At 37.8% G+C, this 27,736-nt stretch overlaps 1 protein-coding gene across 1 annotated transcript in view; it reads left to right on the top strand.

The window, feature by feature from the left end:
- Positions 1-27,736, top strand: part of NAALAD2 (N-acetylated alpha-linked acidic dipeptidase 2) — a 50,931-nt gene that overhangs the window by 10,055 nt on the left and 13,140 nt on the right. Inside the window, exons 4-15 of the mRNA XM_004019384.6 lie at positions 930-1,031; positions 1,927-2,052; positions 5,945-6,131; positions 10,790-10,883; positions 12,040-12,138; positions 17,098-17,183; positions 17,614-17,733; positions 17,838-17,920; positions 22,820-22,883; positions 24,295-24,362; positions 24,968-25,059; positions 26,691-26,781. Of these exons, the coding sequence (XP_004019433.3) occupies positions 930-1,031; positions 1,927-2,052; positions 5,945-6,131; positions 10,790-10,883; positions 12,040-12,138; positions 17,098-17,183; positions 17,614-17,733; positions 17,838-17,920; positions 22,820-22,883; positions 24,295-24,362; positions 24,968-25,059; positions 26,691-26,781 (1,212 nt within the window). The remainder of the gene's footprint in view (positions 1-929; positions 1,032-1,926; positions 2,053-5,944; positions 6,132-10,789; positions 10,884-12,039; positions 12,139-17,097; positions 17,184-17,613; positions 17,734-17,837; positions 17,921-22,819; positions 22,884-24,294; positions 24,363-24,967; positions 25,060-26,690; positions 26,782-27,736) is intronic.

The raw sequence follows: 27,736 nt of genomic DNA, 5'->3' as shown, positions 1-27,736 counted from the left end.
CTTCCCTGGTGGCTCAGATGGTAAAGAATCTGCTTGTAACGCGGGAGACCTGGGTTTGATCCCTGGGTTGGGAAGATTCCCTGGAGGAGGGCATGGCAACCCACTCCAGTGTTCTTATCTGGAGAATCCCATGGAGAGAGGAGCTTGGCAGGCTACAGTCCATGGGGTTGCAGAGTTGGACACGACTGAGAAAGCACATCCCTTTCTTCTTTGGTAATCATAAGTTATTTTCTATGTCTGTAAACCTTTCTCTTTTGTATATAGATGGATCCATGTTATTTTTTAAATTCCAAATAAAAGTGATGTATTTGTGTCTCTGACTTACTTCACTTAGTATGATATTCTCTGGATCTATCCCTCTTGCTTGGAAATGGCAGTATTTAATATTAATACTCTTTTATGGCTGAGTAATATTCCATTGTATATGTAAATCAAATCTTAGTGAACCAGTTGTCTGTTAATGGGCACGTGAATCTTATTAAACCAGCTGTCTGTTAATGGGCACATGGCTTGTTTGCATGTCTTAGCTATTGTAAATTGTGCTGTATCAAATATTTCGGTGCATGTACCTTTTCAAATCAGAGTTTTTGTAGTTTCTGTATATATGCCCACAAGTAAACTTGCTAGATCATACAGTAGCTCTATTTTTAGTTTTTTTAAGGAGCCTCCATACTGTTCTGTGTAGTGGCTGTACCAATTTACATTCCCACTAACGGTGCAGGAGGGTTCCTTTTTCTCTCCACCTTTTCTAGCATTTGTTTTACATTTCTCTGTTGCTTAGCAGTGTGGAGCATCTTCTCATGTGCCTGTTCACCATCTGTATGTCATCTTTAAAGAAATATCTATTGAGGCCTTTTGCTCACAAAATGCATTATTCTTTAATAGCAATCAGAAATGTTTCTAACTTTATGTGTTTCAATTCTTGCTAGATTTTCAATACATCATACGTTGAGCCACCACCAGATGGATATGAGAATGTTAAGAATATTGTACCACCCTATAATGCCTTTTCACCCCCGGGCGTGCCAGAGGTAAAATAAGACACTCAGTTCTTTCAACTTTTATATAAAAATACCTATGTAAAGGACTAAAACCAAGAAAATTAGGTGGATCATGCATGTTAATTCATACTTTGAGACTCCATCCTCTACATGAGGTAAGGTGAAGTCCCTCAGTCATGTCCGACTCTTTGCAACCCCGTGGGCTGTAACCTACTAGGCTTCTCTGTCCATGGGATTCCCCAGGCAAGAATACTGGAGTGGATTGCCATTTCCTTTTCCAGGGGATCTTCCCGACCCAGGGATCAAACCCAGGTCTCCCGCGTTGGAGGCAGACACTTTAACCTCTGAGCCACCAGGGAAGCCCTCCTCTACATAACCTCCCTAAAAGCAATTTTTAGAAAAGAAATACTTGAGAATCAGACCCTGATAAACGCATGCCATTCTTTGAAATAACTCAGAACCTGCTGCCCATGTCTTAATTCAGTAAGGGCAGTAGATAGTTTTCAAACTTTTTTCCTTTGTCCATTGTCTGACTTTGTTATAGATTTATAGATCTGAATTGATAAATCATACCACAGAAGTTCTTAATACCATGGTTGGAAATAAATACCATGGTTGGAAATAACATAGCTACTTTTATTTATAGTATTTCCTATAGCTCAGCGTACACTAGTAATTTCTTCAAACATTTAAACACTGTTTAAACATTTTACATATTGCCTCTTTTTTTTTTTTAACTTTCAGGATACTGAAATATTTTAAAAGACTTCTCCAGAATTAGCATGGGTCTGTTTATTAAGCCCAAGACAAGAAAGATAACTTTTTATTATGATGCAGTATTATGGAGCAAACAGCTACTTTGGTTTTCTCTTTAGCAGTGTTTTGTATATTTGCTGTTGTTTGTTTTTATTTTTATTTCCAACAGGGGGAGCTTGTATATGTGAACTACGCTCGTACTGAAGACTTTTTCAAACTAGAAAGAGAGATGAACATCAACTGCACTGGAAAGATTGTTATTGCCAGATATGGGAGAATCTTCAGAGGAAACAAAGTACTTTGTTATTTGCTTTTCTAAAGGGAAAAATAATATATAACCAGTAAATATAAATGATTTACATCATTTGCGTTATGGTTTCCAAAAATTGCTGTTGGTTGGTTTAGTCACTGAGTCGTGTCCGACTCTGTGCAACCCTATGGACTGCAGCCCACCAGGCTCCTCTGTCCATGGGATTCTCCAAGCAGGAATACTTGAGTGGGTTGCCATTTCCTTCTCCAAAATTGGCATATATATATATTTATAAATTTGTTATTTTCATGGTTGCACAGAAAAATCCTGGGGTTTTATATGTTTGCTTGTCTTTTGTCATTGTTTTTGCTATCTCACCTACCTAGAAAGGGAAACTATTCTTCTTAGTTTTATTACCAAAGCTATGTTGTTTTTTTATTAAAATGATGAAATTTTAGATAAACTAAAAAATGAAAATCCATATATTCCTCAATTCATTCATTGCCTGATGTAATTAATTCTTAATAGGTCTTTTCAGGCCTGATTTTGTGAAATATGAATATAAGTCTTCATGTACTCATTTTACGTAATTTCTTTTTTTTTTTTTTCACAAAGAGGGCATTAGATACTATATATTGTATGAATTTACTTTTTCACTCAATAATAACTCAGAGGTCAGCACATTGAGAGTTATATAATAAGATGGTTAAGAGTATAGGGTGCTAGATCTGTGTAACCTGGCTTCCCGTCTGGTGCGGATTCCCTGTGCTCTAGATCTTTTCCTGTGAGCAAGTTATTTAACCTCTCTGTGCCAGTGTTTCTTCTTACGTGAAATAGGAATGCTAATAATAACATTAATCTCCTAGAATCCACAGTAGGATTTATCAACCTTACATTTGCAAGCACTTAGGATAGTTACTGGTACTGAGTAATTTCTTGTAACTGCTTATTAAGTAAATACCTCATTTTGTAAATATCTTTATTTGTTTGGCTGTACCAAGTTTGAGCTTCCCTGGTGGCTCAGAGGGTAAAGTGTCTGCTTGCAATGCAGGAGACCTGGGTTCGATCCCTGGGTTGGGATGATCCCCTGGAGAAGGAAATGGCAACCCACTCCAGTACTCTTGCCTGGAAAATCCCATGGACAGAGAAGCCTGGTAGGCTACAATCCATGGGGTCGAAAGAGTCAGACACGACTGAGCGACTTCACTCACTTCACCGAGTTTTAGTTGCAGCACACGGGATCTCTAGTCATGGTGCTTGAGCTCTCATAACCAGCATGTGGGATCTAGTTCCCTGACCAGGGATCACGCCTGGGCTCCCTGCGTTGGGAGCTCCGAGTCTTGGCCACTGGACCATCAGGGAAGTTCCTCCCTCATCATTTTAGATGGCTATGTAATATTTCACAGAATTATTAGGCAGTTTATTTAACCATTCCACTTGTCTTGTCTTAAATTTGTTACTATTACAAATATTTATGTTGTGAGCATCTTTGTCCATATGTACTTGAACATTTGTTTGAGGATTTTTATAATATAGATTCACTCCTAGAAGCTGAATGGCTAAATCATAGTGTACAGTTGACTCAAATCTGTGACAACATAGATTTGAACTATGTGAGTCCGCTTGTACCTGGATATTTTCAATAGTTAATAATAGTATTATACAGGTACTACATGGGCTTCCCAGGTGGCTCAGTGGCCTGCTAATGCAGCAGACACACAGGAGGTATGGGTTCAGTCTCTGGGTCAAGATCTCCTGGAGTAGAAAAGGGCAACCAACTCCAGTATTCTTACCTAAAAAGTCCCATCAACAAAGGAGCTTGGCAGGCTACAGTCCACAGGGTCGCAAAGAGTTGAACAGGAATGGGAAACTCTGCACCCATTCACACAGTTTCTACAAGGTCAAAGGCTGGTTAAAACCACAGATGCAGACAAACGGAGAATACAGAGGGCCAAGCCTAAATTATTCTTGGATTAACCCTGCATTATTCAAGGATCAGTTGTACATTATTTCAGAAGTTTGATGGGCATCATAGATTTGTACTTCAGAAAAGTTTTATCAGATATTACTTTATCTCATCTTTGTTTGAATACTGGGAAGTGTTTTAGCTGATTAATAGTTATCTATCTTTCATTATACTACTTCTGGTAATCAATAATTCAGTATCTTACAGGATACATTTTCCTATTTGTGGTCAGTTTGAATTGTTAGAAAAATATTTAAAAAAACACTGGGCTATGTTTCAGACACTAAGTTCGGGGTAGATTTTCTTCTTTTCTTTCTCTTCTTCTCTTCTGCCCCGGCTCTCTGCAGTGAGATGATGGAATGTTAACCATTGGACCACCAGGGACTTCACCTGTGTAGAATTTTAAATTAGCTTTCTTAGCTCCACAGACATTTACACCATCTTAAGTCTGTGGTCTGGAGGAAGCAGAAGCTGGAGTCAAGATTGCTGAGAGAAATATAAATAACCTCAGATATGCAGATGACACCACCTTTATGGAAGAAAGTGAAGAAGAACTAAAGAGCCTCTCGATGAAAGTGAAAGAGGAGAGTCATAAAGTTGGCTTAAAACCCAGCATTCAGAAAACTCAGATCATGGCATCCAGTCCCATCACTTCATGGCAAATAGATGGAGAAACAGTGGAAACAGTGGCTGAATTTATTTTTCTGGGCTCCAAAATCACTGCAGATGGTGATTGCATCCATGAAATTAAAAGCTGCTTACTCCTTGGAAGGAAAGTTATGACCAAGCCAGACAGCATATTGAAAAGCAGAGACATTACTTTGCCAACAAAGGTCCGTCTAGTCAAGGCTATGGTTTTTCCAGTGGTCATGTATGGATGTGAGAGTTGGACTATAAAGAAAGCTGAGCACTGAAGAACTGATGCTTTTGAGCTGTGTTGTTGGAGAAGACTCTTGAGAGTCCCTTGGACTGCAAGGAGATCTGAACAGTCCATCTTAAAGGAGATCAGTCCTGGGTGTTCATTGGTACTGATGTTGAAGCTGAAACTCCAATATTTTGGCCACCTGATGTGAAGAGCTGAGTCATTTGAAAAGACCCTGATGCTGGGAAAGATTGAGGGCAGGAGGAGAAGGGGATGACAGAGCATGAGATGGTTGGATGGCATCACTGACTCGATGGACGTGAGTCTGAGTGAACTCCGGGAGTTGGTGATGGACAGGGAGGCCTGGCATGCTGCGGTTCATGGGGTTGCAAAGAGTCAGACATGATTGAGCGACTGAACTGAACTATGATGTTCTATGATGTTCTATCTGTCTATGATGTTCTAACCGTTGGAGAGTGTGCGTGCTCAGTTGCCTTGGTCATGTCCACCTCTTTGTGATCCAGTGGACTGTAGCCCAGCAATCTTCTCTGTCCATGGGAGTTTCCAGGCAAGAATACTGGAGTGGGTTGCCATGCTCTCCTCCAGGGGATCTTCCCGGCCCAGGAATAGAACCCACATGTGCGTTGCCTCCATTGCAGGCAGATTCTTTATCATTGAGCCACCTGGGAAGCCCAAACACTGAGGGGTAGATAGGTAAAGTGAGTTAGACAAGGTCCTTGTTCTCAAAAATAGTAGTAGAGAAGAAAGATGTTTAAAAGTTATTTTATAATGCTTTGATCCATCTTGTAATATAATCATATACATAATATAGAAGATGTTTAGAAAAGAGAGGCATTAATTTTTCAGTTTTAGGTATAATAGGAATGCTTCACAGAAAAGGTAATAACTTGTTTGGAGTTATGTTAAATAAATGCGAGTTGTTAAGTCTACCTAGTCAGAAATCGTATTCAAGCCAAAAAGAACTGATTGTTACCAGTTTGATAATAAAAGTGTGCAAGTTTCCTTATGTTATTAAATTGGTTTTATCTTACATGGGTAAGTCAGTCTTTTGCCATTTCTACATTATGGATTGCTTATTGCCCCCGCAGGTTAAAAATGCCGTGTTGGCAGGAGCCAAGGGAATCATCTTGTACTCAGATCCCGCTGACTACTCTGCTCCTGGGGTACAGCCATATCCCAAAGGGTGGAACCTTCCTGGAACTGCAGCCCAGAGAGGGAATGTGTTAAATCTGGATGGTGCTGGTGACCCCCTCACTCCAGGTTATCCAGCTAAAGGTAATAGATGAGCCTGTTATGGCCCACTCATTTTTGCAAAAATATTACTTGTCCTTAAAGAAGGCGTAGAAGTAAGCCTCTATAGAATACCATTAAAATTGTGCACAATTGTATTTCGGATTGCTACTGCTAGGAATTTAAAAAAATTTCCCTTTTACTATTTCAGCTTTAAGTTTCCATGAGGTGTGGACGTGGAGGAGGGAACAGACAGTTCAGTTCTCTTCTGCCTTTAGTAGAGGTTGAAGAACACATGTCCAGAGTAATACTATTCTTACCAAACTAGAACTTAGGGTTTCTGAATTGTGTAATGATTTTATTTTTCTATAGATCACATATTTTTATTTTTGAAAATATCAATGATATTGTGTGATTTAATATGTAAAATGTGAAAGGTTTTCACATTTGTGTAACTGTACCCACAATCAAGATAATGAACGTGTCCATTACCCTGAAAAGTTTCATCTCATCTTTTTGTGATGCCTTCCTCTCAACCCCACTCCCTCCCTGCCAATCCCTAGGAACCATTGATTTGCCTTCTGTCTAGTATAATTATTTTGAGCTTCAGCTATGCTGATGTCTGTGTCAATGTTTCAGTTCTTTCTGTCATGGTTGTTGAATGGTATTCCATTGAATGGATACTCTACAGTTTGTTCATTTGTTTACTTTTTCTTGGGAATTTAGATTGCTTTAAGTTTTGGAGATATTACACATAAAATTGCTACGAACAGTTGTATGCACGTCTTTATATGTATATATATATACTTTTGTCTTTTTTGAGTAAATGAATTGAAATGGCATGGATGGATAACATGATAGATGATTTTCAAATTGTTTTCCACAGTGGTTGTACCATTTTGCATTCTAGCAGCAGTGTGTGAATGTTCCATTTGCTGCATCCTTGCCAGCACTTAGTATGGTTGATCTTTTTAACTTTACATTCTAATCGATATGAAAGTCTCCAAGTTACAATTCTTTTTCAAAGTTTTGGTAGCTCTTCTGGTTCCTTCCCATATGAATTTTAGAACTGGCTTATCAATTTCTACCAAAAAGTCTCCTGGGAAGTTGATTGAGGTTGAATTAAATCTATAAGTCAGTTTTGGGAAAATTGATATTTTAAAATATGGGATCTTCTGACCCATAAACGTGGTACAGCTCTCGATTTACTTAGGTATACATAATTTTCAGCGCGTTTGTTGTTTCACTGTACAGGCCATGTGTATCTTTTTTCACATTTATCCATAGTAATTTCATAGTGTTATTCTTTTTTAAATTACATTTTAAATTTCAATTTCCAGTTTGGCCGTTGTTAGTAAATGGAAATGTTGTTTCTAGAGGAAACATACTGATCTTGTGTATTGATTTTGTATTCTGTAAACTTATCAGTAATTAGTTCTGCTAGGTTTTTGTGGATTCCATCAGCTTTTGTATAGGTGATCATGTCATATGCACATAAAGAGAGTTTTATTTCTTTGTTTCTATTTTGGATGCCTTTTCTTTTTATTTCCTTATTGTAGTATCTGGTACTTCTAGAACATTGCTGTAAAAAGTTGTTAGAGCAGATATCCTTGCCATGTTTCTGCCCCAAAGACTGTCCCTGTCTTTCTCTGTTAAGTAGGATCTTAGCTATAGGGTGGTTTTTTTTTTTCTTTAAGATTTTATAGATTCTTTTTTTTATCAGATTGAGGAAGTTCACTTCTATCTTAAAGTGCTATAAATTTTTATCTTAGCACATTTATCTCATTTGGCTAGCAATGTGTACTGAATTTTGTCAGATTCTTTTGCTGTACCTAATGAAATGATCTTAAATTGTTCTTATCTATGTTTTTCTTTAATTGTACATATTGATTTGGGGGGGTGCACCCCATGCAGCTTGTTGGATGTTTTCGAATAAGGTATTAAAGGCAGGCCATGCTTGTAAAGACAGAATCCTAACCACTAGGCTACCAGGAAATTCCCCAGATTGATTTTTGAGTGTTAAACCAAAACAACCTGGGATAAACTCTAATGGAACATTCTTTAAAAAAAAAAAATTATTTATGACTACTCTGAGTCTTCATGGCTGTGTGCAGGCTTTCTCTAGTTGCAATGACGGGGGCTACTCTCAAGCTGCAGTGCAGAAGCTTCACATTGCAGCGCCTTCTCGTTGCGGAGCACAGACTCTAGGCACACGGGCTTTAGCAGTCGTGGCACTCAGGCTCAGCAGTTGTAACGGCTGCAGCATGTGTGATCTTCCTGGGCCAGGCACTGAACTCTTGGTGCTTCACTGGCAGGTGGATTTTTAACCCCTGGACCACCAGGGAAGTCCTCATTGTATCATTCTTTTACGTAATATTGGTATATTACTGGATTTGTGCTAAAAATTTTGCTAAGAATGTCTTTAATAATAACGGATATTGTCCCATCAGTTTACTTTCTTGTAGTTTCTCTGTCTCATTTTGGTAGCAGTAACATTGACTTCATGGAATGAATTAAAAATTACTTCATCTTCTTCATTTTTCTGCAAGTGTTTATGTAGAATGGGTTTGATTTTGTCTGTAAATGTGGCTCAGTGGTAAAGAATCCACCTACCAATGCAAGAGACTCCAGAGATGCAGGTTTGATTCCTGGGTCGGGAAGATCCTCTGGAGGAGGAGATGGCAAGCCACTCCAGTATTCTTGCCTGGGGAATCCAATGGAGAGAGAAGCCTGGTGGGCTACAGTCCGTGGGGTTGCAAAGAGTCAGATGTGACTGAGCAACTGAGTGTGACATGGCATGATGTAGAATCTTTCAGTGAATCGATATGGGCCTGGTATTTTGTTGGTAGGAATGTTTTTAACTGCAAATTAAATTTCTTCACTAGGTATATGGCTGTTTACGTTATGTATTTAATCTTGAGTGAGATTTGCTAGTTTAAGATTTTGTCCATTTCATCTAACTTGTTAAATTTATAGGCATATAGTTGTTTGTAATATTCTTCCTTTCTTCTCTCTCTCTCTTTTCTGAAGGTACTGGAGTGCCATTCTCTCTGATATTGATGGTTTATATCTCTTTTCTGTTCTTGATATATCTTGTGAGGGATTTATCAATTTTTTTAATCCACTCAGAGAACCAGCTTTGGATTTCATTGATAATTTCTATCATTTGTCTGTTTTATATTTCTAACATTTCTGCTCTTTAGTAAGATATATCCTTTCTCCTGCTCATTTTTGCTTCATTTGCTCTTATTTTTTCAGTTTCTTAAAGTGGAATCTGATGTAACTTGTTTGAAACCTCTTTTTTTTCTAAGATAGTTGTTTTAATGCTCGAGAAAACTCTATTTTGGCTGAAACCACAAGTCCCAATTAGAATTTAAGCCTGACAATACTTTTTATCTTTCTTTAAGGAGAATATTGTTATTATTTGAGTAAGAAATTTTCACTTATTCCCAATACCACTTAGTTCAGTCACTCACTTGTGTCTGACTCTTTGCAACCCCATGGACTGTAGTACACCAGGTTTCCCTGTCCATCATCAATCTCGGAGTTTACTCAAATTCATGTCCGTCAAGTCCGTGATGCCATCCAACCATCTCATCCTCTGTCCTCCCCTTCTCCCTCTGCCTTCAGTCTTTCCCAGCATCAGGGTCTTTCTCAGTGAGTCAGTTCTTCGCATCAGGTGGCCAAAGTATTGGAGCTCCAGCTTCAGCATCAGTCCTTCCAATGAATATTCAGGACTGATTTCCTTTAGAATGGACTAGTTGGATCTCCTTGCAGATCAAGGGACTCTCAAGAGTCTTCTCCAAAACCACAATTCAAGAGCATCAATTCTTCAGTGCTCAGCTTTCTTTATAATCCAACTCTCATATCCATATTTGACTACCGGAAAAACCATAGCTTTGACTAGATGGACCTTTGTTGGCAAAGTAATGTCTATGCTTTTCAATATGCTGTCTAGGTTGGTCATCACTTTCCTTCCAAGGAGTAAGCGTCTTTTAATTTCATGGCTGCAATCACCATCACAGTGATTTTGGAGCCCCCCAAAATAAAGTTGCCACTGTTTCCACTGTTTTCCCTTCTGTTTGTCATGAAGTGATGGGACCGGATGCCATGATCTTAGTTTTCTGAATGTTGAGCTTTAAGCCAACTTTTTGACTCTCCTCTTTCACTTTCATCAAGAGTCTCTTTAGTTCCTCTTCATTTCTGCCATAAGGGTGGTGTCATCTGCATATCTGAGGTTATTGATATTTCTCCCCGCAATCTTGATTCCAGCTTATGCTTCATCCAGCCCAGCATTTTGCATTCCCTTCAGTTCTTTTTTAACAGTTCTTTCTAGTTTCAGAATCTGGGACACATTTTCCAGGTATTTAGTTAACTGAAGCTTCTCTAAAAAGGATTCAAGATATCCTTAAGGAAATAAAATATTCTTGGAAAATTCAAGAGAATTACATGAAATGTCAAAGCAAATATAGGAATCTGTAATCCCTGTAATTGAATTTATATTAAAATGTAAATGATTTAATTTTTTACTGCCAAATTTAAATAGACCATATTGGATAAAACAGTCAGTCATGTTGGGGGAAATTTAAAATTTTGGATATAATGTCAAACATAGCAAATCTACATTAGTAATAACAGGAATTCTTTTATACCCTTTGCTCTATTCTTCAATTGTTTTCCTCTTATGCAATTGATTTCTGCAGAATATACCTTCAGACTTGATGTTGAAGATGGAGTGGGAATTCCCCAAATCCCTGTACATCCCATTGGATATAATGATGCAGAAATATTATTACGGTATAGTTTTCTAGTTGTATTTGAGAATAAGATATATATTACAGTAAACATCTATTTTCTCTTCTAAAACCTACCTATGTTAAAAGTGAAGTCTTGTATGAGAATTGACTCCTGAAGTAGGAAATATAGAACACATCTTTTTCTCTGTAAGGAAAGAGCAGTTTATTAAATAAGAAATAATAAGAAAACATTCCTGTATTTGCTACAGATGAAAGTATCAAAAGGAAAAACTATGTCTAAAGATAAAAATATTGACTTGAGATTTTTTTCAAGTAGTTAGGTTATCTTAGGTATTTGTATTAGACCTGCATTTCAAAAATGTGGTGATGCCCACAACTCACTGGATGTGTAAACTTACACCAGTTACCCAGTCTTTCTCTGATTCAGGTTCCTTCTCTGAAATGAAGACAGAACTAGTTTCTGCCTGATAGAGTTATTATGAATAGATGAAATCATTATATAAATATCATAGGAAAAACATTCAGTCAGTGTTTGCTATTACTGTATTGTATAACTGTTGGTTCCTTTTCAGATTTCCTAATGTCTGTTTTTTGTTTAATGTATGTGCAAATGCAATTCAGTAATTGATTTTTGAGTGGCTACTGTGTAACCAGCAGCTTTTCTAGAAATTAATTTCTTCTTCTCCTTAATTTCTTATGTTTAGGATTTCTTGAACCTAATGCTTCTCTATGTAAATCATTAAAGTCAGAAGCAGAGAGGCTGATGCACTGATGTTTCCCATTTCCCCTCACTATTTTGGTTGTTTTTTCTTGATGATGGACAGGTTGTTTTTTAGCTCTTTTTTTGGTGGGAGGCTGTGCTGTGAAGCACATGGGATCTTAGTTCCTCAACCAGGGCTTGAGCCCAGGCCCAGGCAGTGAGAGGCCAACTCATAACCTCTGGACTGCCGTGGAATTCCTCTCCTTAGCTCTTACCACTAGCATATCAACATTTTACTTATGTATCTCAGTGATAGTTCTCTCACTAGGATGTAACTTCTGCAAGGGAAGGAAATTTTATAGTTCCTAGCACTTAGTAAATCCTCAATATATATTTGTTAAATGTCTGAATAAAACCTCATCAGCTAACTTTGTGATTTCTTTTAGAAATTGTGATGCTCAGCTTTTTTTCTGTCATTTTCATTTTCTCTTGACAGCTATTTGGGAGGAATTGCTTCACCAGATGACAGCTGGAAGGGAGGTCTTAACGTGAGTTACAGCATTGGGCCTGGCTTTATAGGACATGATTCTTTCAGGTAGTTTTATGTTACTTTCGTATCCTAGTAAAAGTTTACGTATTTAATGGAAAAATGTCAAGATAAGTGTTCTGCCAGTTTTGTTTTGCTTATCTTTTTTTTTTTTCTTATTTTTCATAGTGAATAATTATCATTTAGAAGTACTTAGAGCTTCCCTCGTGGCTCAGATGGCAATGCAGGAGACCTGGTTTCAATCCCTGGGTTGGGAAGATCCCCTGGAGAAGGAAATGGCAACCCACTCCAGTATTCTTGTCTGGAAAACCCCATGGACACAGGAGGCTGGCAGCCTCCAGTCCAAGAGGTCTGCAAAGAGTTGGACATGACTGGGTGACTAAGCAAAAGAATTACTTATGAAATGATGTATTAAATTCTTCTTCCAACAGGGATATCACAACATTTGTTTTTTACATCTCAAAAATTGCTACATTTAAGTTACAGGTTTAACATTTTAACTCTCCCCTCTTTTTTTCTGAAGTATTTATTTGGCTGTGGAAGGTCTTGGTTGCGGCATGTGGTATTGTCGCTGACCAGGGACTGAGCTAGGGTTCCCTGCACCGGGAGCGTGGAGTCTCAGCCACTGGACCACCAGGGGAGTCCCTTAACTTCCCTCTTTACCTAACGTTTTTAAATAGCTCTTCAGATAGCTGTCAAAGTGCTATGCATGTGAAGCACTAGCTTAACTTGGAGTAAAAGAGAAGAGAGACAGGTTCCAGCCTTTTTACTGATCACTTCCTATGTGTGTGGGTTAAAGAAGTTAAAATGGGTATGCACATAACTGTTACAAGGCTCAATACACTTATTTTAGTTATTATTGTTATCAACCCATGATAGCACCTTTGAGGAGGCATGATCATAGCATATGTTTCACTGAGCTTAAGTTTACAGAAAGAGGAAGTTTTCCAGTGGATCAAGTTAGGCAGGAAATGTCAGTGGCAGAGAACAGCTTGTCCAGAGTTGTAGAACATCATGGCATGATCAGAACTTTAAGTACTTTGATTTGCTTGAAAGGTAGAGAGGAAGGGAAACTTAACAACTGATGAATCGCAGAAAATGTAGCTGTTTTTATTAAGACAAAATTATTAAGTCAGTCTTGTTCACTAGAAATTTACTGAACAATATGAAATTGTATTCTGAGAATGTCTTTTAATTTCTATTAAAAGTTTTATTTCAGAAATTTTAAATTATTGCTGCTGACAAGTGTTCAGCCATGTCCGACTTTTTGCAACCCCATGGACTGTACCCCGCCAGGCTCCTCTGTCCATGGGATTTTTCCAGGCAAGACTACTGAAATGAGTTGCCATTTCCTTCTCCAGGGGATCTTCCCAACACAGGGATCAAACCTGGGTCTCTTGCATCTGCTACACTGGCAGACAGATTCTTCACCATTAGCACCACCTGGGGAGAAGGCAGTGGCACCCCACTCCAGTACTCTTGCCTGGAAAATCCTATGGATGGGGGATCCTGGTGGGCTGCAGTCCATGGGGTCGCTAAGAGTTGGACACGACTGAGCGACTTCCCTTTCACTTTTCACTTTCATGCATTGGAGAAGGAAATGGCAACCCACTCCAGTGTTCTTGCCTGGAGAATCCCAGGGACGGGGGAGCCTGGTGGGCTGCCGTCTATAGGGTCGCACAGAGTCGGACATGACTGAAGTGACTTAGCAGCAGCAGCAGCACCACCTGGGAAGCCCTTTAAAGTATTAGGAGTTCAGTTTTATTTTATAGGAATTTTAGAAATATTGTTATGTAAGTGCTTATTTATCTCTGTCTCTCAATTAGAATGGACTTCTTTTAATATGAGACTTTATTATCTAATTATTAATACTCTCTCCAGGTACACAATGAAAAATATATGCCTTTCTGATTTATGAACAGAAACATACAAACACAGAGAAATCAATAAACACATAGCTACAGTCACAGTTCAAGAGTAAGCTCAGAAACAGAACATCTCCCTGGTGAAGATATCAAAAAGCTGTCCATCTTCACCATGGGCAAAAATCCCTATTTGATTTGAACTCAAAATGGGCAGATACACAATTAAAAAAAATAATAATTGCTAAAAACAAGACTCAGTGTCATTTCTCATCTAAGAGATCTTAATAATAATGTATTGATCAACTTATAGAGATTACCAGATGATAAGACCTGAAACCAAATTCTTTACTATTGCCACTACAAATGGGTTTAACTTATCTGCTGTAAGCAAACCAGAAACCTAAACAAAACACACAATCAGTAGAAAAAAATAAGTTGGAGATACAGAGATTCAGCCACGTTAAAACTTTATTGCTGCTTGGAATGTACATCTGAGAGTCAAGGAAGACGTGTCTGGGTGTAAGCTGCCCCTTCCTGGCTCTCCAAGAAGAACCCATTGTACATCTCAGTGGGACTTCCAGAAATGTAAAGGATGATTTTTTTTTCTTAAGTAAAACCATAATTCTCATATGAATACAAAATGAGTTTGTGTAAAAATTTTATTTAATGCAATCAAGGGAACCCGAAAGGAGTTAAAAGCTGGTTCAAAGGAAAATTCAAAGATGATACAAAAAATAAGCTCCATAGGAATGCTGCAATAAGTATGCTTAATAGCTGAAAAACTGATTTCTTTCACACTAGGAAAGGAAAGTTTATGAGAGAAATGTGCATTTCAGTGGACATGAATTATTTGTATTACCAGATTTCCACAAGTTAAATTCTGTCTCTGTAGAGTTTTTAAATAGTCTTATTAAACAAAGACTTTGATAGGCAGAAGTAACTGATATGTGAGCTGAGTTTGTTCTCAGATTTCTCCCTATATAAGAGGATAGTCATTCCTTTTACAAATATTTATTGAGCATTTCCTGTACCCTGGCACTATTCTGGGCAGTGGGGATTCAGCATTGTACAAAACAGGCAAAAACCCCTGCCGTCTGGAGTCTATATTCTTAAATTCAGTTTATTTGGAACATAATGAATTTGAAGTGATAGTAGGCCATTATGGGCCATTATGTGTAATTTAATCTTATAGGCAACATCTCTTTAGTGATTAACTTGTAATAAAATACAACATGTTCTTCCCTGTTACAAGGCGGGGAAGGAAAAGGCCCATTTGAGTCAAATTGCCCCCAGGACAGATCTTGTGATGGTGCCAGATTGGAGGCTCAGGCTTGGAAGGTTCAGATACCTCGCACAGGGGTTCCTTGTGTCTGTGTGGCTACAGCCCTGGCTGATGTCATTGTCATTCAGATTCCTGGCACGTCAAATTCCCTCAGCATAGAATCTCAAATTGAAGATCAAAGTCCTCTGGAAATCATTTCTGTCGATGGTAAAGCAGGAGATGCCCCAAAGTCAATTGCCCAAGTTGTCCAGAATTTCAGGAACTTCATTTGCAGAGCCCACAATGTTCTTGCTGACCCACTGGAAACCATAACAGTACTTCTCTATTTAATTCTTTCAGGTACTTTTGGAGTCAGTGATACTAAAAACTAGAAAAATATAAAGATTAAAGATACAGATGACCTTCTTTGAGAATCTGAGCAGATAGCTACTTTATTTTCCGTTTAGATTAAAATAGATTGTCTTCTCTCATTCCTCATTGTTACAGCATTCTTTTATTTTCTGCATTTAATTACATATGTCAGTGAAGTTGGGTTTCTTACTAGTAGATCTTAGGCTTATTTATTTAGAAACATGCTAAAGAATAATTTTGCTTTTTGCTATTAATTTTTATCATTCAGAAGCAAAAATAAAATCTTTTACCAAATGTCTTAAAATGCAGAACAACACCCATTGATTAGTTTTCCCCTAAAGGCACTTTTTAGTTGAATACTATTCATGAATTATATACACATTCAGAATCACAATGTACTTTTGGGCGGGGGCGGGGGAAACACCAGAATCTACACTTAACAATATACAGGATTTGATGTGTTAGTTCTTGCATTCAAAAATGAACTAAAAAGTAGAAAGTTCTGGGGTTCCCTGTGCACTTCCTATGAGCCTGCCATAGATTAAAAATTTTTGTTCCCCTCTGATAAAGAGGCTCAGCATTTTCCCATGTCAGTTCGGCTTTATAAAATGTGAATGGCATTTTTTTTATCATTTTCTGATCTTGATTATACTTTCCTGTGAATTCTGGTTTGGTTAATTACAATTGATGGATGAATATTTAAAAGGCAGGCCCAGACCAGAATCAACAGTGATGGCTTGGAACAGTTTCATCATATAGCTGTCTTATGCATTTTAGCAGGTGTTTCTCAAACTGCCATTTAACAGTAGCGTCTATCATGTTTCTTGTAGGCAGCACTCAGTCAGCTCTTTAACAGTATACTGATGCACCATTTTGCTAATCTTGGAAAATGTTAGCTGAATATCAGGAATTAATATCACTATAAAACAAATTAAAAATAAGCTTCTCTGGAGACTTCCCTGGTGGTCAGTGGCTAAGACTCTGGGCTCACAATGCAGGGGCCCCAGGTCCAGCCCCTGATCAGATCTCACATGCCATCACTAAGATCTGGTGCAGCCAAATGAATAAATATATACTTTAAAAATTAGGCTTCTTTGACCTTTAGTAGATAGATAATAGGCTCTCCCTTATTTTTGTAATTGCATAGCATTTAAAAAGTTTAGAATGAATACACAAGATGTGTTTAATAATAGAATATTTTGAACTTTAAATATCAACAATGGAGTTATAAGGGAGGAAAAATATAAAATATTGATGTTTGGTTTTTAAAATTTGAATTTAATGTGCATGCTTCAGTACACAGGAATATGATGTCATGATATCTGCAACTTACTTGCAAATGGCTCAACAATATTACAATTATTTGAGTTTGTGTGGTGGGTATTTGAGAAGTTACTGCCCTGTTATACAATTTTCTGTACTTTTGAGATTTCTTATAATAAAACAGTGGAAGAAAGCTGCTAGACATAATGCTCCATGTGAAGTAATTTGTCCCCTTTGAAATTCTAGGAAGGTTAGAATGCATGTTTATAATATCAATAAAATCACCAGGATTTACAATGTAATTGGAACTATCCGAGGATCTGTGGAACCTGGTAAGTTGATGGATTATTGTAGACGTTTGGCTTTACCAGATTGCAAGAAGATTTTAGTCCACAGCTAATTTTTTTCTGGCTGATGTGAAATGACTAACTTTGGAAGAAAAAAGTATAATTCTAAAAGAAGACTCTACATTATGGTGTTCATTTCTATGGGGAAACTCAAGAGGAAGTTTTGTGGGGTTTTTTCTGATTAGAACATAACATTCTTAATATGCTTTATTTTTAGTGCAATTTTAGGTTCAGAATAAAATTGAGTACTAGGTACAGAGAGCTCACATGTAACCCCTGCTCCCCTCAAACCCCACGTGTAACTTATGTACTGTGGTGGTACATTTATTAGAGGAAGTTTAATTTGAAATCATAAGTTGTACTCTTTATAAATGTATTCAAAGTTGAAATTCTTTTGAACGCATTTTTTCCCCAGACAGATATGTTATTCTGGGAGGTCATCGGGACTCCTGGGTATTTGGAGGCATTGACCCAACCAGTGGGGCTGCTACTTTGCAAGAAGTTGCCCAGAGTTTTGGGAAACTGCTCAGTAGTGGTAAGTAGTGTTTCTGTGGTAGGTGGTGACAAAAAGTGACCAACTGAAATTTCCTTTGTTTTTAGACAGATATACCTAGTTATGTGTGTTAACAATGATTACAGGCTGGAGACCAAGAAGAACTATCATTTTTGCCAGCTGGGATGCAGAAGAATTTGGACTTCTGGGTTCTACAGAATGGGCTGAGGTAAATAAGACAGAAGAGTTCTTGTTTTCTTGGTCAACAGGCAACAGATATTTATATCTCACAACTGAAGTGACTTAGCGTGCATGCATGCATCAGAGAAGGAAATGGCAACCCACTCCAGCGTTCTTGCCTGGAGAATCCCAGGGACGGGGGAGCCTGGTGGGCTGCCGGCTATGAGGTCGCACAGAGTCGGACACGACTGAAGCGACTTAGCAGCAGCAGCAGGATAGTCACAAATAGATTCCATTACCTAATATGGTTTTAATTTTGATAGATACTCAAGAGAATTTAGGAATTAGAGTTTGTTTTTACTTTCATAGCAGATTGGCAAAACAGAATATCCTCTTAATTACTGGACTGTGAACAAATTTATTATTGTCAAAATATTTTAGTTTGTATTTAATTTGTAAAAAGTCTATATGTTCAGAAAGTAGTTAAAACTGGCAGGCTGTTTCTGACAAATGACTTAACGCATCTAAAAACTGATACAGATCCTTAGAGTTACCTTTTTCAAGTTTTTGATGTTTCTTTGTATTTCTTCTATCTAAGAAAATATAAGATGTTCTATTATGGTGACTATATTATAATTTCACATTTATAGATTTGATACATAATTGTTAACATGGGTTTATTTTACCATTCATGAAAGTGCCTGATTGTGGAGTATAAGATGATAATTTTGTAAAGTGACTTGTTTTTTGCTTCAGCTATGATTAATTCTGTCACTGACTCTTGATGATTTAAGTGTCTCTCCTAGGCTCCTCTCTGTCATCCTCTTCCTTTAGCCTCTCTGTCCAGTATCTCTAAGTTCTTAAATGTGCAAGGTAAGCTCAGAAGGCAAGTGTGCCGAAAACAGTTTCCCTCATCATCCTCTACTTTATAAGTCCAGATTTTATAGAATTGCTTTAAAGCATGTCATGTATTTCTTGCCATCTGTTGTTTCCTTCTGACTCATTTACTCTTACTTTACTTTAAAATAATACGAATTAAATAAATACAGAAGTAAAATCACACACATACAGTTACTTGTATCACTTCTGCTTTGTTCCATTTATATTGGGAAGTTTTATTATTACGCTGATATTGTGAATAAGCATTTTGGAATAGACTTAACTTTAGATGCATAGTTTCTTAGGAATACATGCATGTATAAACATATATTTCTGTTCCTATAATTTCAGCAGCTTAAAATGAAGATAAAATAAATCCAAGATCTAATATGCCTTGCATTATTTTAAATACATGTGGGTTAAAAGACAGTTTCAATACTGTTTCTAGTTTTCTGCCAGATTCTTGATCACATTCAACAGCATCCTTACCTTCTTAAATATAGTTTAGGGGTCTTCTTTATTTCTACTGTAAGTCTGTTATAATGGGGTCTGTGACTCATTTATCTGTAGCAGAGTCAGCTGTCACCTGACCTATGCGGGCAGCTACAGAGACAAGAATCCTCATTTGTGTAATAACCACTCACAGCTTTACATGTTTTTATTGTGATGTATTCTTCTATGGTAGCGAGCTAGAGAGAGTAGAGAAGTCTCAGCATATTCTCATATGTGTGTGACACCAGCCTTCCTCTGCTTTATCTTATAGGGTAAGTGTGTCAGAGAGAGAGAGAGAAAGAATGTCTGGTTAGTCCTGTTATCCATCCTCTCTCCCTCCAGTTTTTTTCTCTATTCTCTGCTTTTTTTTGTTCTTTTTTTTCATCATACCTTAAAAAAGTTTTAGACAAATGGAAATTTTCAACTACTCACTTCAAATGATAAATTTACATGGGTATATCCAGTTTCAGTGGATCTCACACTCCTATGTATGTAATGATTGCTAGAGATTCAATTCAGTTCAGTCGCTCAGTCATGTCCGACTCTTTGTGACCCCATGGACTGCAGCACCCCAGGCCTCCCTGTCCATCACCAACTCCCAGGGTCCACCCAAAGCCATGTCCATCGAGTAGGTGATGCCATCCAACCATCTCATCCTCTGTCGTCCCTTTCTCCTCCTACCTTCAATCTTTCCCAGCATCAGTGTTTTTTTCCAATGAGTCAGTTCTTCACATCATTTGCCTGAAGTATTGGAGCTTCAACTTCAGCATCAGTCCTTCCAATTAATATTCAAGACTGATTTCCTTTAGGATGGACTGGTTGGATTTCCAAGGGACTCTCAAGAGTCTTCTCCAACACCACAGTTCAAAAGCATCATTCTGCGGCGCTCAGCTTTCTTTATAGTCCAACTCTCACATCCATACATGACCATTGGAAAAACCATAGCCTTGACTAGACGGACCTTTGTTGGCAAAGTAATGTCTCTGCTTTTTAATATGCTGCCTAGGTTGATGATAGCTTTACTTCCAAGGAGTAAGTGTCTCTTAATTTCATGGCTGCAGTCACCATCTGCAGTGGTTTTCAAGTTCAGAAAAATAAACTCTGTCACTGTTTCCATTGTTTCCCCATCTATTTGCCATGAAGTGATGGGACCAGATGCCATGATCTTAATTTTTTGAATGCTGAGTTTTAAGCCAGCTTTTTCAGTCTCCTCTTTCACTTTCATCAACAGGCTCTTTAGTTCTTCTTCACTTTCTGCCATAAGGGTGGTGTCATCTGCATACCTGAGGTTATTGATATTTCTCCTGGCAGTCTTGATTCCAGCTTGTGCTTCATCCAGCCTGACATTTGGCATGATGTACTCTGCATATAAGTTAAATCAGCAGAGTAACAATGTACTTGATGTACTCCTTTCCCGATTTGGAAGAGTCTGTTTTCCCATGTCCAGTTCTAACTGTTGCTTTCTGACCTGCATACAGATTTCTCAGGCTTGGATTACTGTGATTTTGAATGGTTTGCCTTGGGAATGAATAGAGATCATTCTGTCATTTTTCAGATTGCACCCAAGAACTGCATTTCAGACTCTTGTTGACTATGAGGGCTACTCCATTTCTTCTAAGGGATTCTTGCCCACAGTAGGAGATGTAATGGTCATCTGAATTAAATTATCAAGATACCTTTTTAAAATTATAGATTTCCAGGCCTTACTTTGAGCAATTGTTATTCAGTATATCTGGGCTGGACCTGAAACTCTGTTGAGGATTACCTTTTTATATTCCACTAATGGGGCTTCCCTCATAGATCAATTAGTAAAGAATTTGCCTACAATGCAGGAGTCCCTGGTTTGATTCCTGGTTTGGGAAGATCCTCTGGAGAAGGAAAGGCCACCCACTCCAGTATTCTGGCCTGGAGATTTCCCAAAACTGTATAGTCCCTGGGATTGCAAAGAGTTGGACATGACTGAGCGATTTTTACTCACAGTTCTGTTCAATTCAGTCGCTCAGTCATATCCGACTCTTTGCAACCCTGTGAACCGCAGGACGCCAGGCCTCCCTGTCCATCACCAACGCCCAGAGTCCACCCAAACCCATATCCATTGAGTCGATGATGCCACCCAACCATCTCACCCTCTGTCGTCCCCTTCTCCTCCTGCCTTCAATCTTTCCCAGCATCAGGGTCTTTTCCAGTGAGTCAGCTCTTTGCATCAGGTGGCCCAAGTATTGGAGTTTCAGCTTCAACATCAGTCCTTCCAATGAACACCCAGGACTGATCACTTTTAGGATGGACTGGTTGGATCTCCTTGCTGTCCAAAGGACTCTCAAGAGTCTTCTCCAACACCACAGTTCAAAAGCATCAATTCTTCGGAGCTCAGCTTTTTTTGTAGTCCAACTCTCACATCCATACATGACCACTGGAAAAACCATAGCCTTGACTAGATGGACCTTTGTTGGCAAAATCATGTCTCTGCTTTAATATGTTGTATAGGTTGGTCATAACTTTCCTTCCAAGGAGTAAGCGTCTTTTAGTTTCATGGCTGCAATCACCATCTGCAGTGATTTTGGAGCCCAGAAAAATAAAGTCAGCCACTCTTTCCACTGTTTCCCCATCTATTTCCCATGAAGTGATGGGACCAGATACTATGATCTTAGTTTTCTGAATGTTGAGCTTTAAGCCAACTTTTTGACTCTCCTCTTTCACTTTCATCCAGAGGCTCTTTAGGTCCTCTTAACTTTCTGCCATAAGGGTGGTATCATCTGTATATCTGACATTATTGATATTTCTCCCAGCAGTCTTGATTCCAGCTTATGCTTCTTCCAGCCCAGCATTTCTTATGATGTACTCTGCGTATAAGTTAAATAAGCAGGTGACAATATACAACCTTGCCATACTCCTTTTCCTATTTGGAACCACTCTGTTGTTCCATGTCCAGTACTAACTGTTGCTTCCTGACCTGCATACAGATTTCTCAAGAGGCAGGTCAGGTGGTCTGTATTCCCATCTCTTTCAGAATTTTCCACAGTTTATTATGATCCACACAGTCAAAGGCTTTGGCATAGCCAATAAAGCAGAAATAGATGTTTTTCTGGAACTCTCTTGCTTTTTTGATGATCCATCGGATGTTGGCAATTTGATCTCTGGTTCCTCTGCCTTTTCTAAAACTAGCTTGAACATCTGGAAGTTCATGGTTCATGTCTTGTTGAAGCCTGGCTTGTAGAATTTTAAGCATTACTTTACTAGTGTGTGAGATGAGTGCAGTTGTGTGGTAGACTGAACATTCTTTGGCATTGCCTTTCTTTTATTCACTCACAGGACATCAGGGAACTGTACTCTCAAAATACTTCTGCTTCAGGGCTCCCTGCTAATGCTATACATAGGAACTAAGCATCATAATGTTTTTCTTGTTTTAAATGTATCAGTGTCGTCAACCAATCAGTTAACAGCATTGTCTCAGAAATTATTGTCAAAAGCATGGGTTTTATAAATGTATTTGTAGACCACTCTTATACTCAGTTAATCTATTTTGTTTATATTCCCACAAAATGGTGTGAGTTAAGTAACAACTTTGCTTCAACTATAGGAGAATGTAAAAACACTCCAGGAGCGAAGTGTTGCTTATATCAACTCAGATTCATCTATAGAAGGTAAATTTTATTTTTGATTGTTATTAAATAGTATACCATCATTTAAGTCTGTACATTCAGTTTGTAAACCAAGGTTATCCTCTTCCTATGAGATACCTCAATACCTTAATTTTCCATTTTACTAGAGAGAAAATCATTATAATTCAAATGAATCAATGTGATTCGTAACTAAATGACTGATCCTAATTTCTTTATATTTACAATTTGCCTATTTTGAATTACTAGTATTTAGCAGCATTGATGGGAGGGGAGTTTGGAGGAGAATGGATAAATATATATGTATGGTTGACCATGTTTGCTGTTCACCTGAACTACCACAACATTGTTACTTGGCTTTAAAATACGTTTGTTTGTTTTTTTTAAAGGAATATTTTTAATTAAAAACACTATGTGTTTTGAAGATATGAGATATTTTAGAGGGTGGTTAAACTTTGTATTGAATAACATTGAATTACTTGAGGTGCCAAACAAAGGAAAAGAAAATCTCTATTATGTCATTACATTCTTCATATGAAGATAGTAAAAGGATTGGATTAAAATATTTCAGAAGAAATATTTTATACAGAAATACTTCCTGAATGTAATGAAACAGATTTGAAGGGAGCAAAATCTACACACTTCCTTTTGACTCTAGTATGTGACATTTGTATCTCTAGGCTTTGTGTTATTATTTCTAGATAAATGTCAGAGCACACTTACTAGCTACTGACATGCTCTGGTCTAATGTCTGCTGTATACTATTGTATTAAATGAATGAGGGAATTCCCTGGGGTGGTCCAGTGGTTAGGACGCCGTGCTTTCACTGCTGTGGGCCTGGGTTTGATCCCTGGTTGGGGAACTATGAATGAAGAGAATGAATACTGTGGCCTTACCCCTTCCTTTGCCAAAGTCCCCCTAAGTGATACTACCTCAGTGAAGAATGACTCTCACTGCTACTGTGGGAGCTGCCGCCTTAGCAAACTCCAGTGTCCTAAGTGTGTCCTGCAGCCTCTCTCGCCACTGAAGAATTATTTCCATCCTATTTTTGTTGTGGAGGTGGTCTTAAATAATAGTCTTTATTTTTACACAAAGCGCTGCAAAATGATGCAGTTCCTCAAGGGTGACTTGGAGCTAGAAATTCCATCCTGAGTGTGAAAGTGTTAGTCGCTCAGGTGTGTCCGACTCTTTGCAACCCCATGGACTGCAGCCCACCAGTCTCCTCTCCATGGAATTCCCCAGGCAAGAACACTGGAGTGGGTTGCCATTTCCTTCTCCATGTTTCCACCCTATTTTTAATTCTCTGGGAATGATGCATTCAATTTGAAGTTTATAGTATCTTGTTTGTACTTGGAAAATAAAGTTAGAATCAAATATAGATTGGAGTTTCGTTTGGAAGTATTAAAATACTTAATGTGTCTTGTGTATTTTTCAGGTAATTACACTCTCAGAGTTGACTGTACACCCCTTCTTCATCAATTGGTATATAAACTGACAAAAGAGGTATGTGGTAAATGTGTCTTAATTTTTTCTGATGGACAGTAAATAACTCTTGTTTTCTAAATTGGTGATACTTAGAGTGGAGAAAGGAACAGAGAGTATACCTTTGTAAGTATATGTTTAATGAGGGTAATAAAAAATGTTTGTGTGTGTATCCCTACATAAGTTCTTACAGTTCCCAACTAGAAACCTGAGGTCATGTAGCTTATTAAAACCCATTAAATTCCAACATTGTTTAAACACAGACTTTCTGAAATTAACTGCTCCTTTTCACCCCACCTGCCCTGCAAAACCAGGACTCATTGACAGTTTCAAGCTCAGCTCTTTAATGCCTGTCTGCTCTTCTAAGGCCTCATTGTAGATCGTCTTGGACAATCTCCTAAGTACATGGCCAGGTTACTAACAAGTACAAATTATAAATGAATAGGAGTTTGGGCTGGGATTTTTTTCCCCTGCCATTTGCAAAAGCATATTTTTCTATAAAGAGTATAATACACAAATGTTCATGTAGATAGAGGTAGAAGTTGATGTGAAATAACACGTGGTTAAATATTGGCAAAAATGTAATTGTTCTGTCTCTTTTCTTAATATTTGACTTATCTTTTCAGATCTCCAGCCCTGATGATGGTTTTGAGAGTAAATCTCTTTATGAAAGCTGGTTAGAAAAGGACCCTTCGTCAGAAAGTAAAACTTTGCCTAGGTAAATCATTTTTATGCACGTTTTCTACCACAGGATCAGTTGAGTTCCCCTTTGCTCCTTGTTTCTCCAGACATGCAATTCTCAGATGTCTCAACGATTTGAGAATATTTTTGCAAATATTTAGTAAAAGATTATTAGATATTACTTTTCATTCTTGTGTAAAATTACATTCAGATATATATTAAATAAGGGCTTCCCAGGTAGACACCCTGCCAAAGCAGGAGACACAAGAGATACAAGTTTGATCTCTGAGTTGGGAAGATCCCCTAGAGGAGGAAACAGCAGCCCACTCCAGTATTCTTGCTTGGAAAATTCCATGGACAGAGGAGTCTGGTGAGCTACAAGTCCATAGGGTCACAAAGAGTCAGGTATGGCTGAGCACATGAATTATATGTATTAAATATATTAATAAATATAACTTCAAATGGTTATGATGAAGTAAAAAAAATGATGGATTATTTCTTTCTAAATTTATTAAGAAAAATAAGCAGCCACCAAGTTATATCTTTACCTGTAGTTAGTTTAGAATTTATGTAAGAATTAATTTTTACTTCTCATTTATACAACAGCAGTCTTGCACTTATTTTGTATTTATATTTGTTTTCAACTGCTATGCTATTTCTAAAACCAGCTGTTGGTAACAATTTATAGCAAATAAGGCTTGTGAGAGTTTAAATGTATCTTCATTATGTTTTAATTTGCTTATTCAGAAATAAAAAAAACACTAAAGTAAAAGATTAAAAAACATCCCAAGGTCTCAATCTCAAAAACACATCTAACAGTTTGGAAGTATATAGTTAGGTTCTTAATGTCTACATAATTTTATATTCTGTTTTACTGACATCATTTTGAGTGAAAATCTTCTATGTCATTACATTATATATAAATATATAGGTATGTATATAGTGGCTTAATTATATGCAAAGAAATATAATTAGATTAATTTCTGAAATATACTAGGATACATTTAGAGTCTTCATGATCTTAAATGTAGACTTTCTCATGGAAGTTTTCATACTAGACCACAGTTCTCTGAGGGCAGAGATCATATCTTATTATTTGTTTTTCCCTCAAAAAATACCATGAATGCTGAGGCCATAGTTACCAGGTTGCCCAATTTGGTGTCACTGCCCAACTCTGGTTATAGTCAGTGCAGATTTATAGTTTTATTATAGGTATAAACAGATGTAATAGGAAAGTTCCTTTTTTTCCCACATTTTAATCAACTTTATTTTCTAAATTTTAAAATAAATTAAAGTTTATTTGTTATTATTTTAAAGAATAAAATGAAAAAAAATTTTCATTGTTTGAAATCACCATATCGTCAGGGTGGTGGTGTTGTTTAGCTGCTAAGTCTGGTCCAACTGTTTGCAACCCCATGGACTGTAGCCCACCAGGCGCCTCTGTCCATGAGATTTTCCAGGCAAGAGTACTGGTTGTGGGTTGCCATTTCCTACTGCAGGGGATCTTTATAGGAAAGTTTTCTTGAGGGTAGTATACCTTTTTAAATCTTTATAAAGGTACCATACAGTTCCTTGAACTTGTTGGGACAGAATTCATTGTCCCATCTATTCATATTATCTATTTTTGCATTTATTTCTTTATGTGTGTGTGTTATATTTTACATTTAGAATCAGCAAGCTGGGATCTGGAAGTGATTTTGAAGCTTATTTTCAGAGACTTGGGATTGCTTCAGGAAGAGTCCGTTACACTAAGAATAAGGTAAGCAATTTTCTTTGGGATTTTCCAGGCAATAACAGTGGAGTGGGTTGCCATTTCCTTCTCCAGTGCATGAAAGTGAAAAGTGAAAGTGAAGTCGCTTAGTCGTCTCCGACTCTTAGCGACCCCATGGACTGCAGCCCACCAGGCTCCTCCGTCCATGGGATTTTCCAGGCGAGAGTACTGGAGTGGGTTGCCATTGCCTTCTCCTTATTTTGGATACATAGCACTTAATCCACATTCTTTTTGTTAGGAATTCTGTCATTTAGTTGTTGGGCACCAGGCACTGTGCCCTAGGAAGAATGCCAGGGATAGAGCTAGGCTGCAGGTCCCACTCTAGATAGACTGAGAAATAATTTGTGTTATTTTGTGAATGTTCACTGCCAGGGTTATTCAGTGAAGTGATAATGGACAGAGTAATGCCAGGTGCCTAGCTGGTTATTATTGCCAAGAGGTTTGCATCCTTCTTCTGATGTAGGTGTTGTTGGAAAGTTTAATTCTTTTCTGATGTGCCCCATTGCATCTCAAGCACATTGATGGTATGCAAGTATATGAGTTATGCAAACCTATACCATTTTTGTCTATGTTATAAGTTATAAGTCATACTGAAGATTACATCAGTACACTTAGGTTTGTCAAAGATTTTACTAATTTTCTGATAAGTGCAATACACCAACATCATGCTTTTCTAGAATACATATCCCTTGTAAATTTGACTATCCAGAATACAACTAAGAACAAGGAAGTAAGAGAAAACAGCTGCAGAATAACCCAGAATAAGTGCGTAAATTGGTATACTGCTACTCATTACACTTCATTCATAAGAGATGGACTTTTGGGAATTCCCATCAATCAGCCTCCATGCTTCCCCTGCAGGGTGCACAGGTTAGATCCTTGGTCAGGGAATAAAGATTCCACATGCCATGTGGCACAGCCAAAAATTTTCTTTTAAAAATCA

The sequence above is a fragment of the Ovis aries genome, chromosome 21 (genome assembly GCF_016772045.2).
Source record: "Ovis aries strain OAR_USU_Benz2616 breed Rambouillet chromosome 21, ARS-UI_Ramb_v3.0, whole genome shotgun sequence".
Taxonomy (NCBI): Eukaryota; Metazoa; Chordata; class Mammalia; order Artiodactyla; family Bovidae; genus Ovis; species Ovis aries.
Note: the sequence above shows the minus strand (reverse complement) of the source record. Positions and strands in the feature narration are given on the sequence as shown.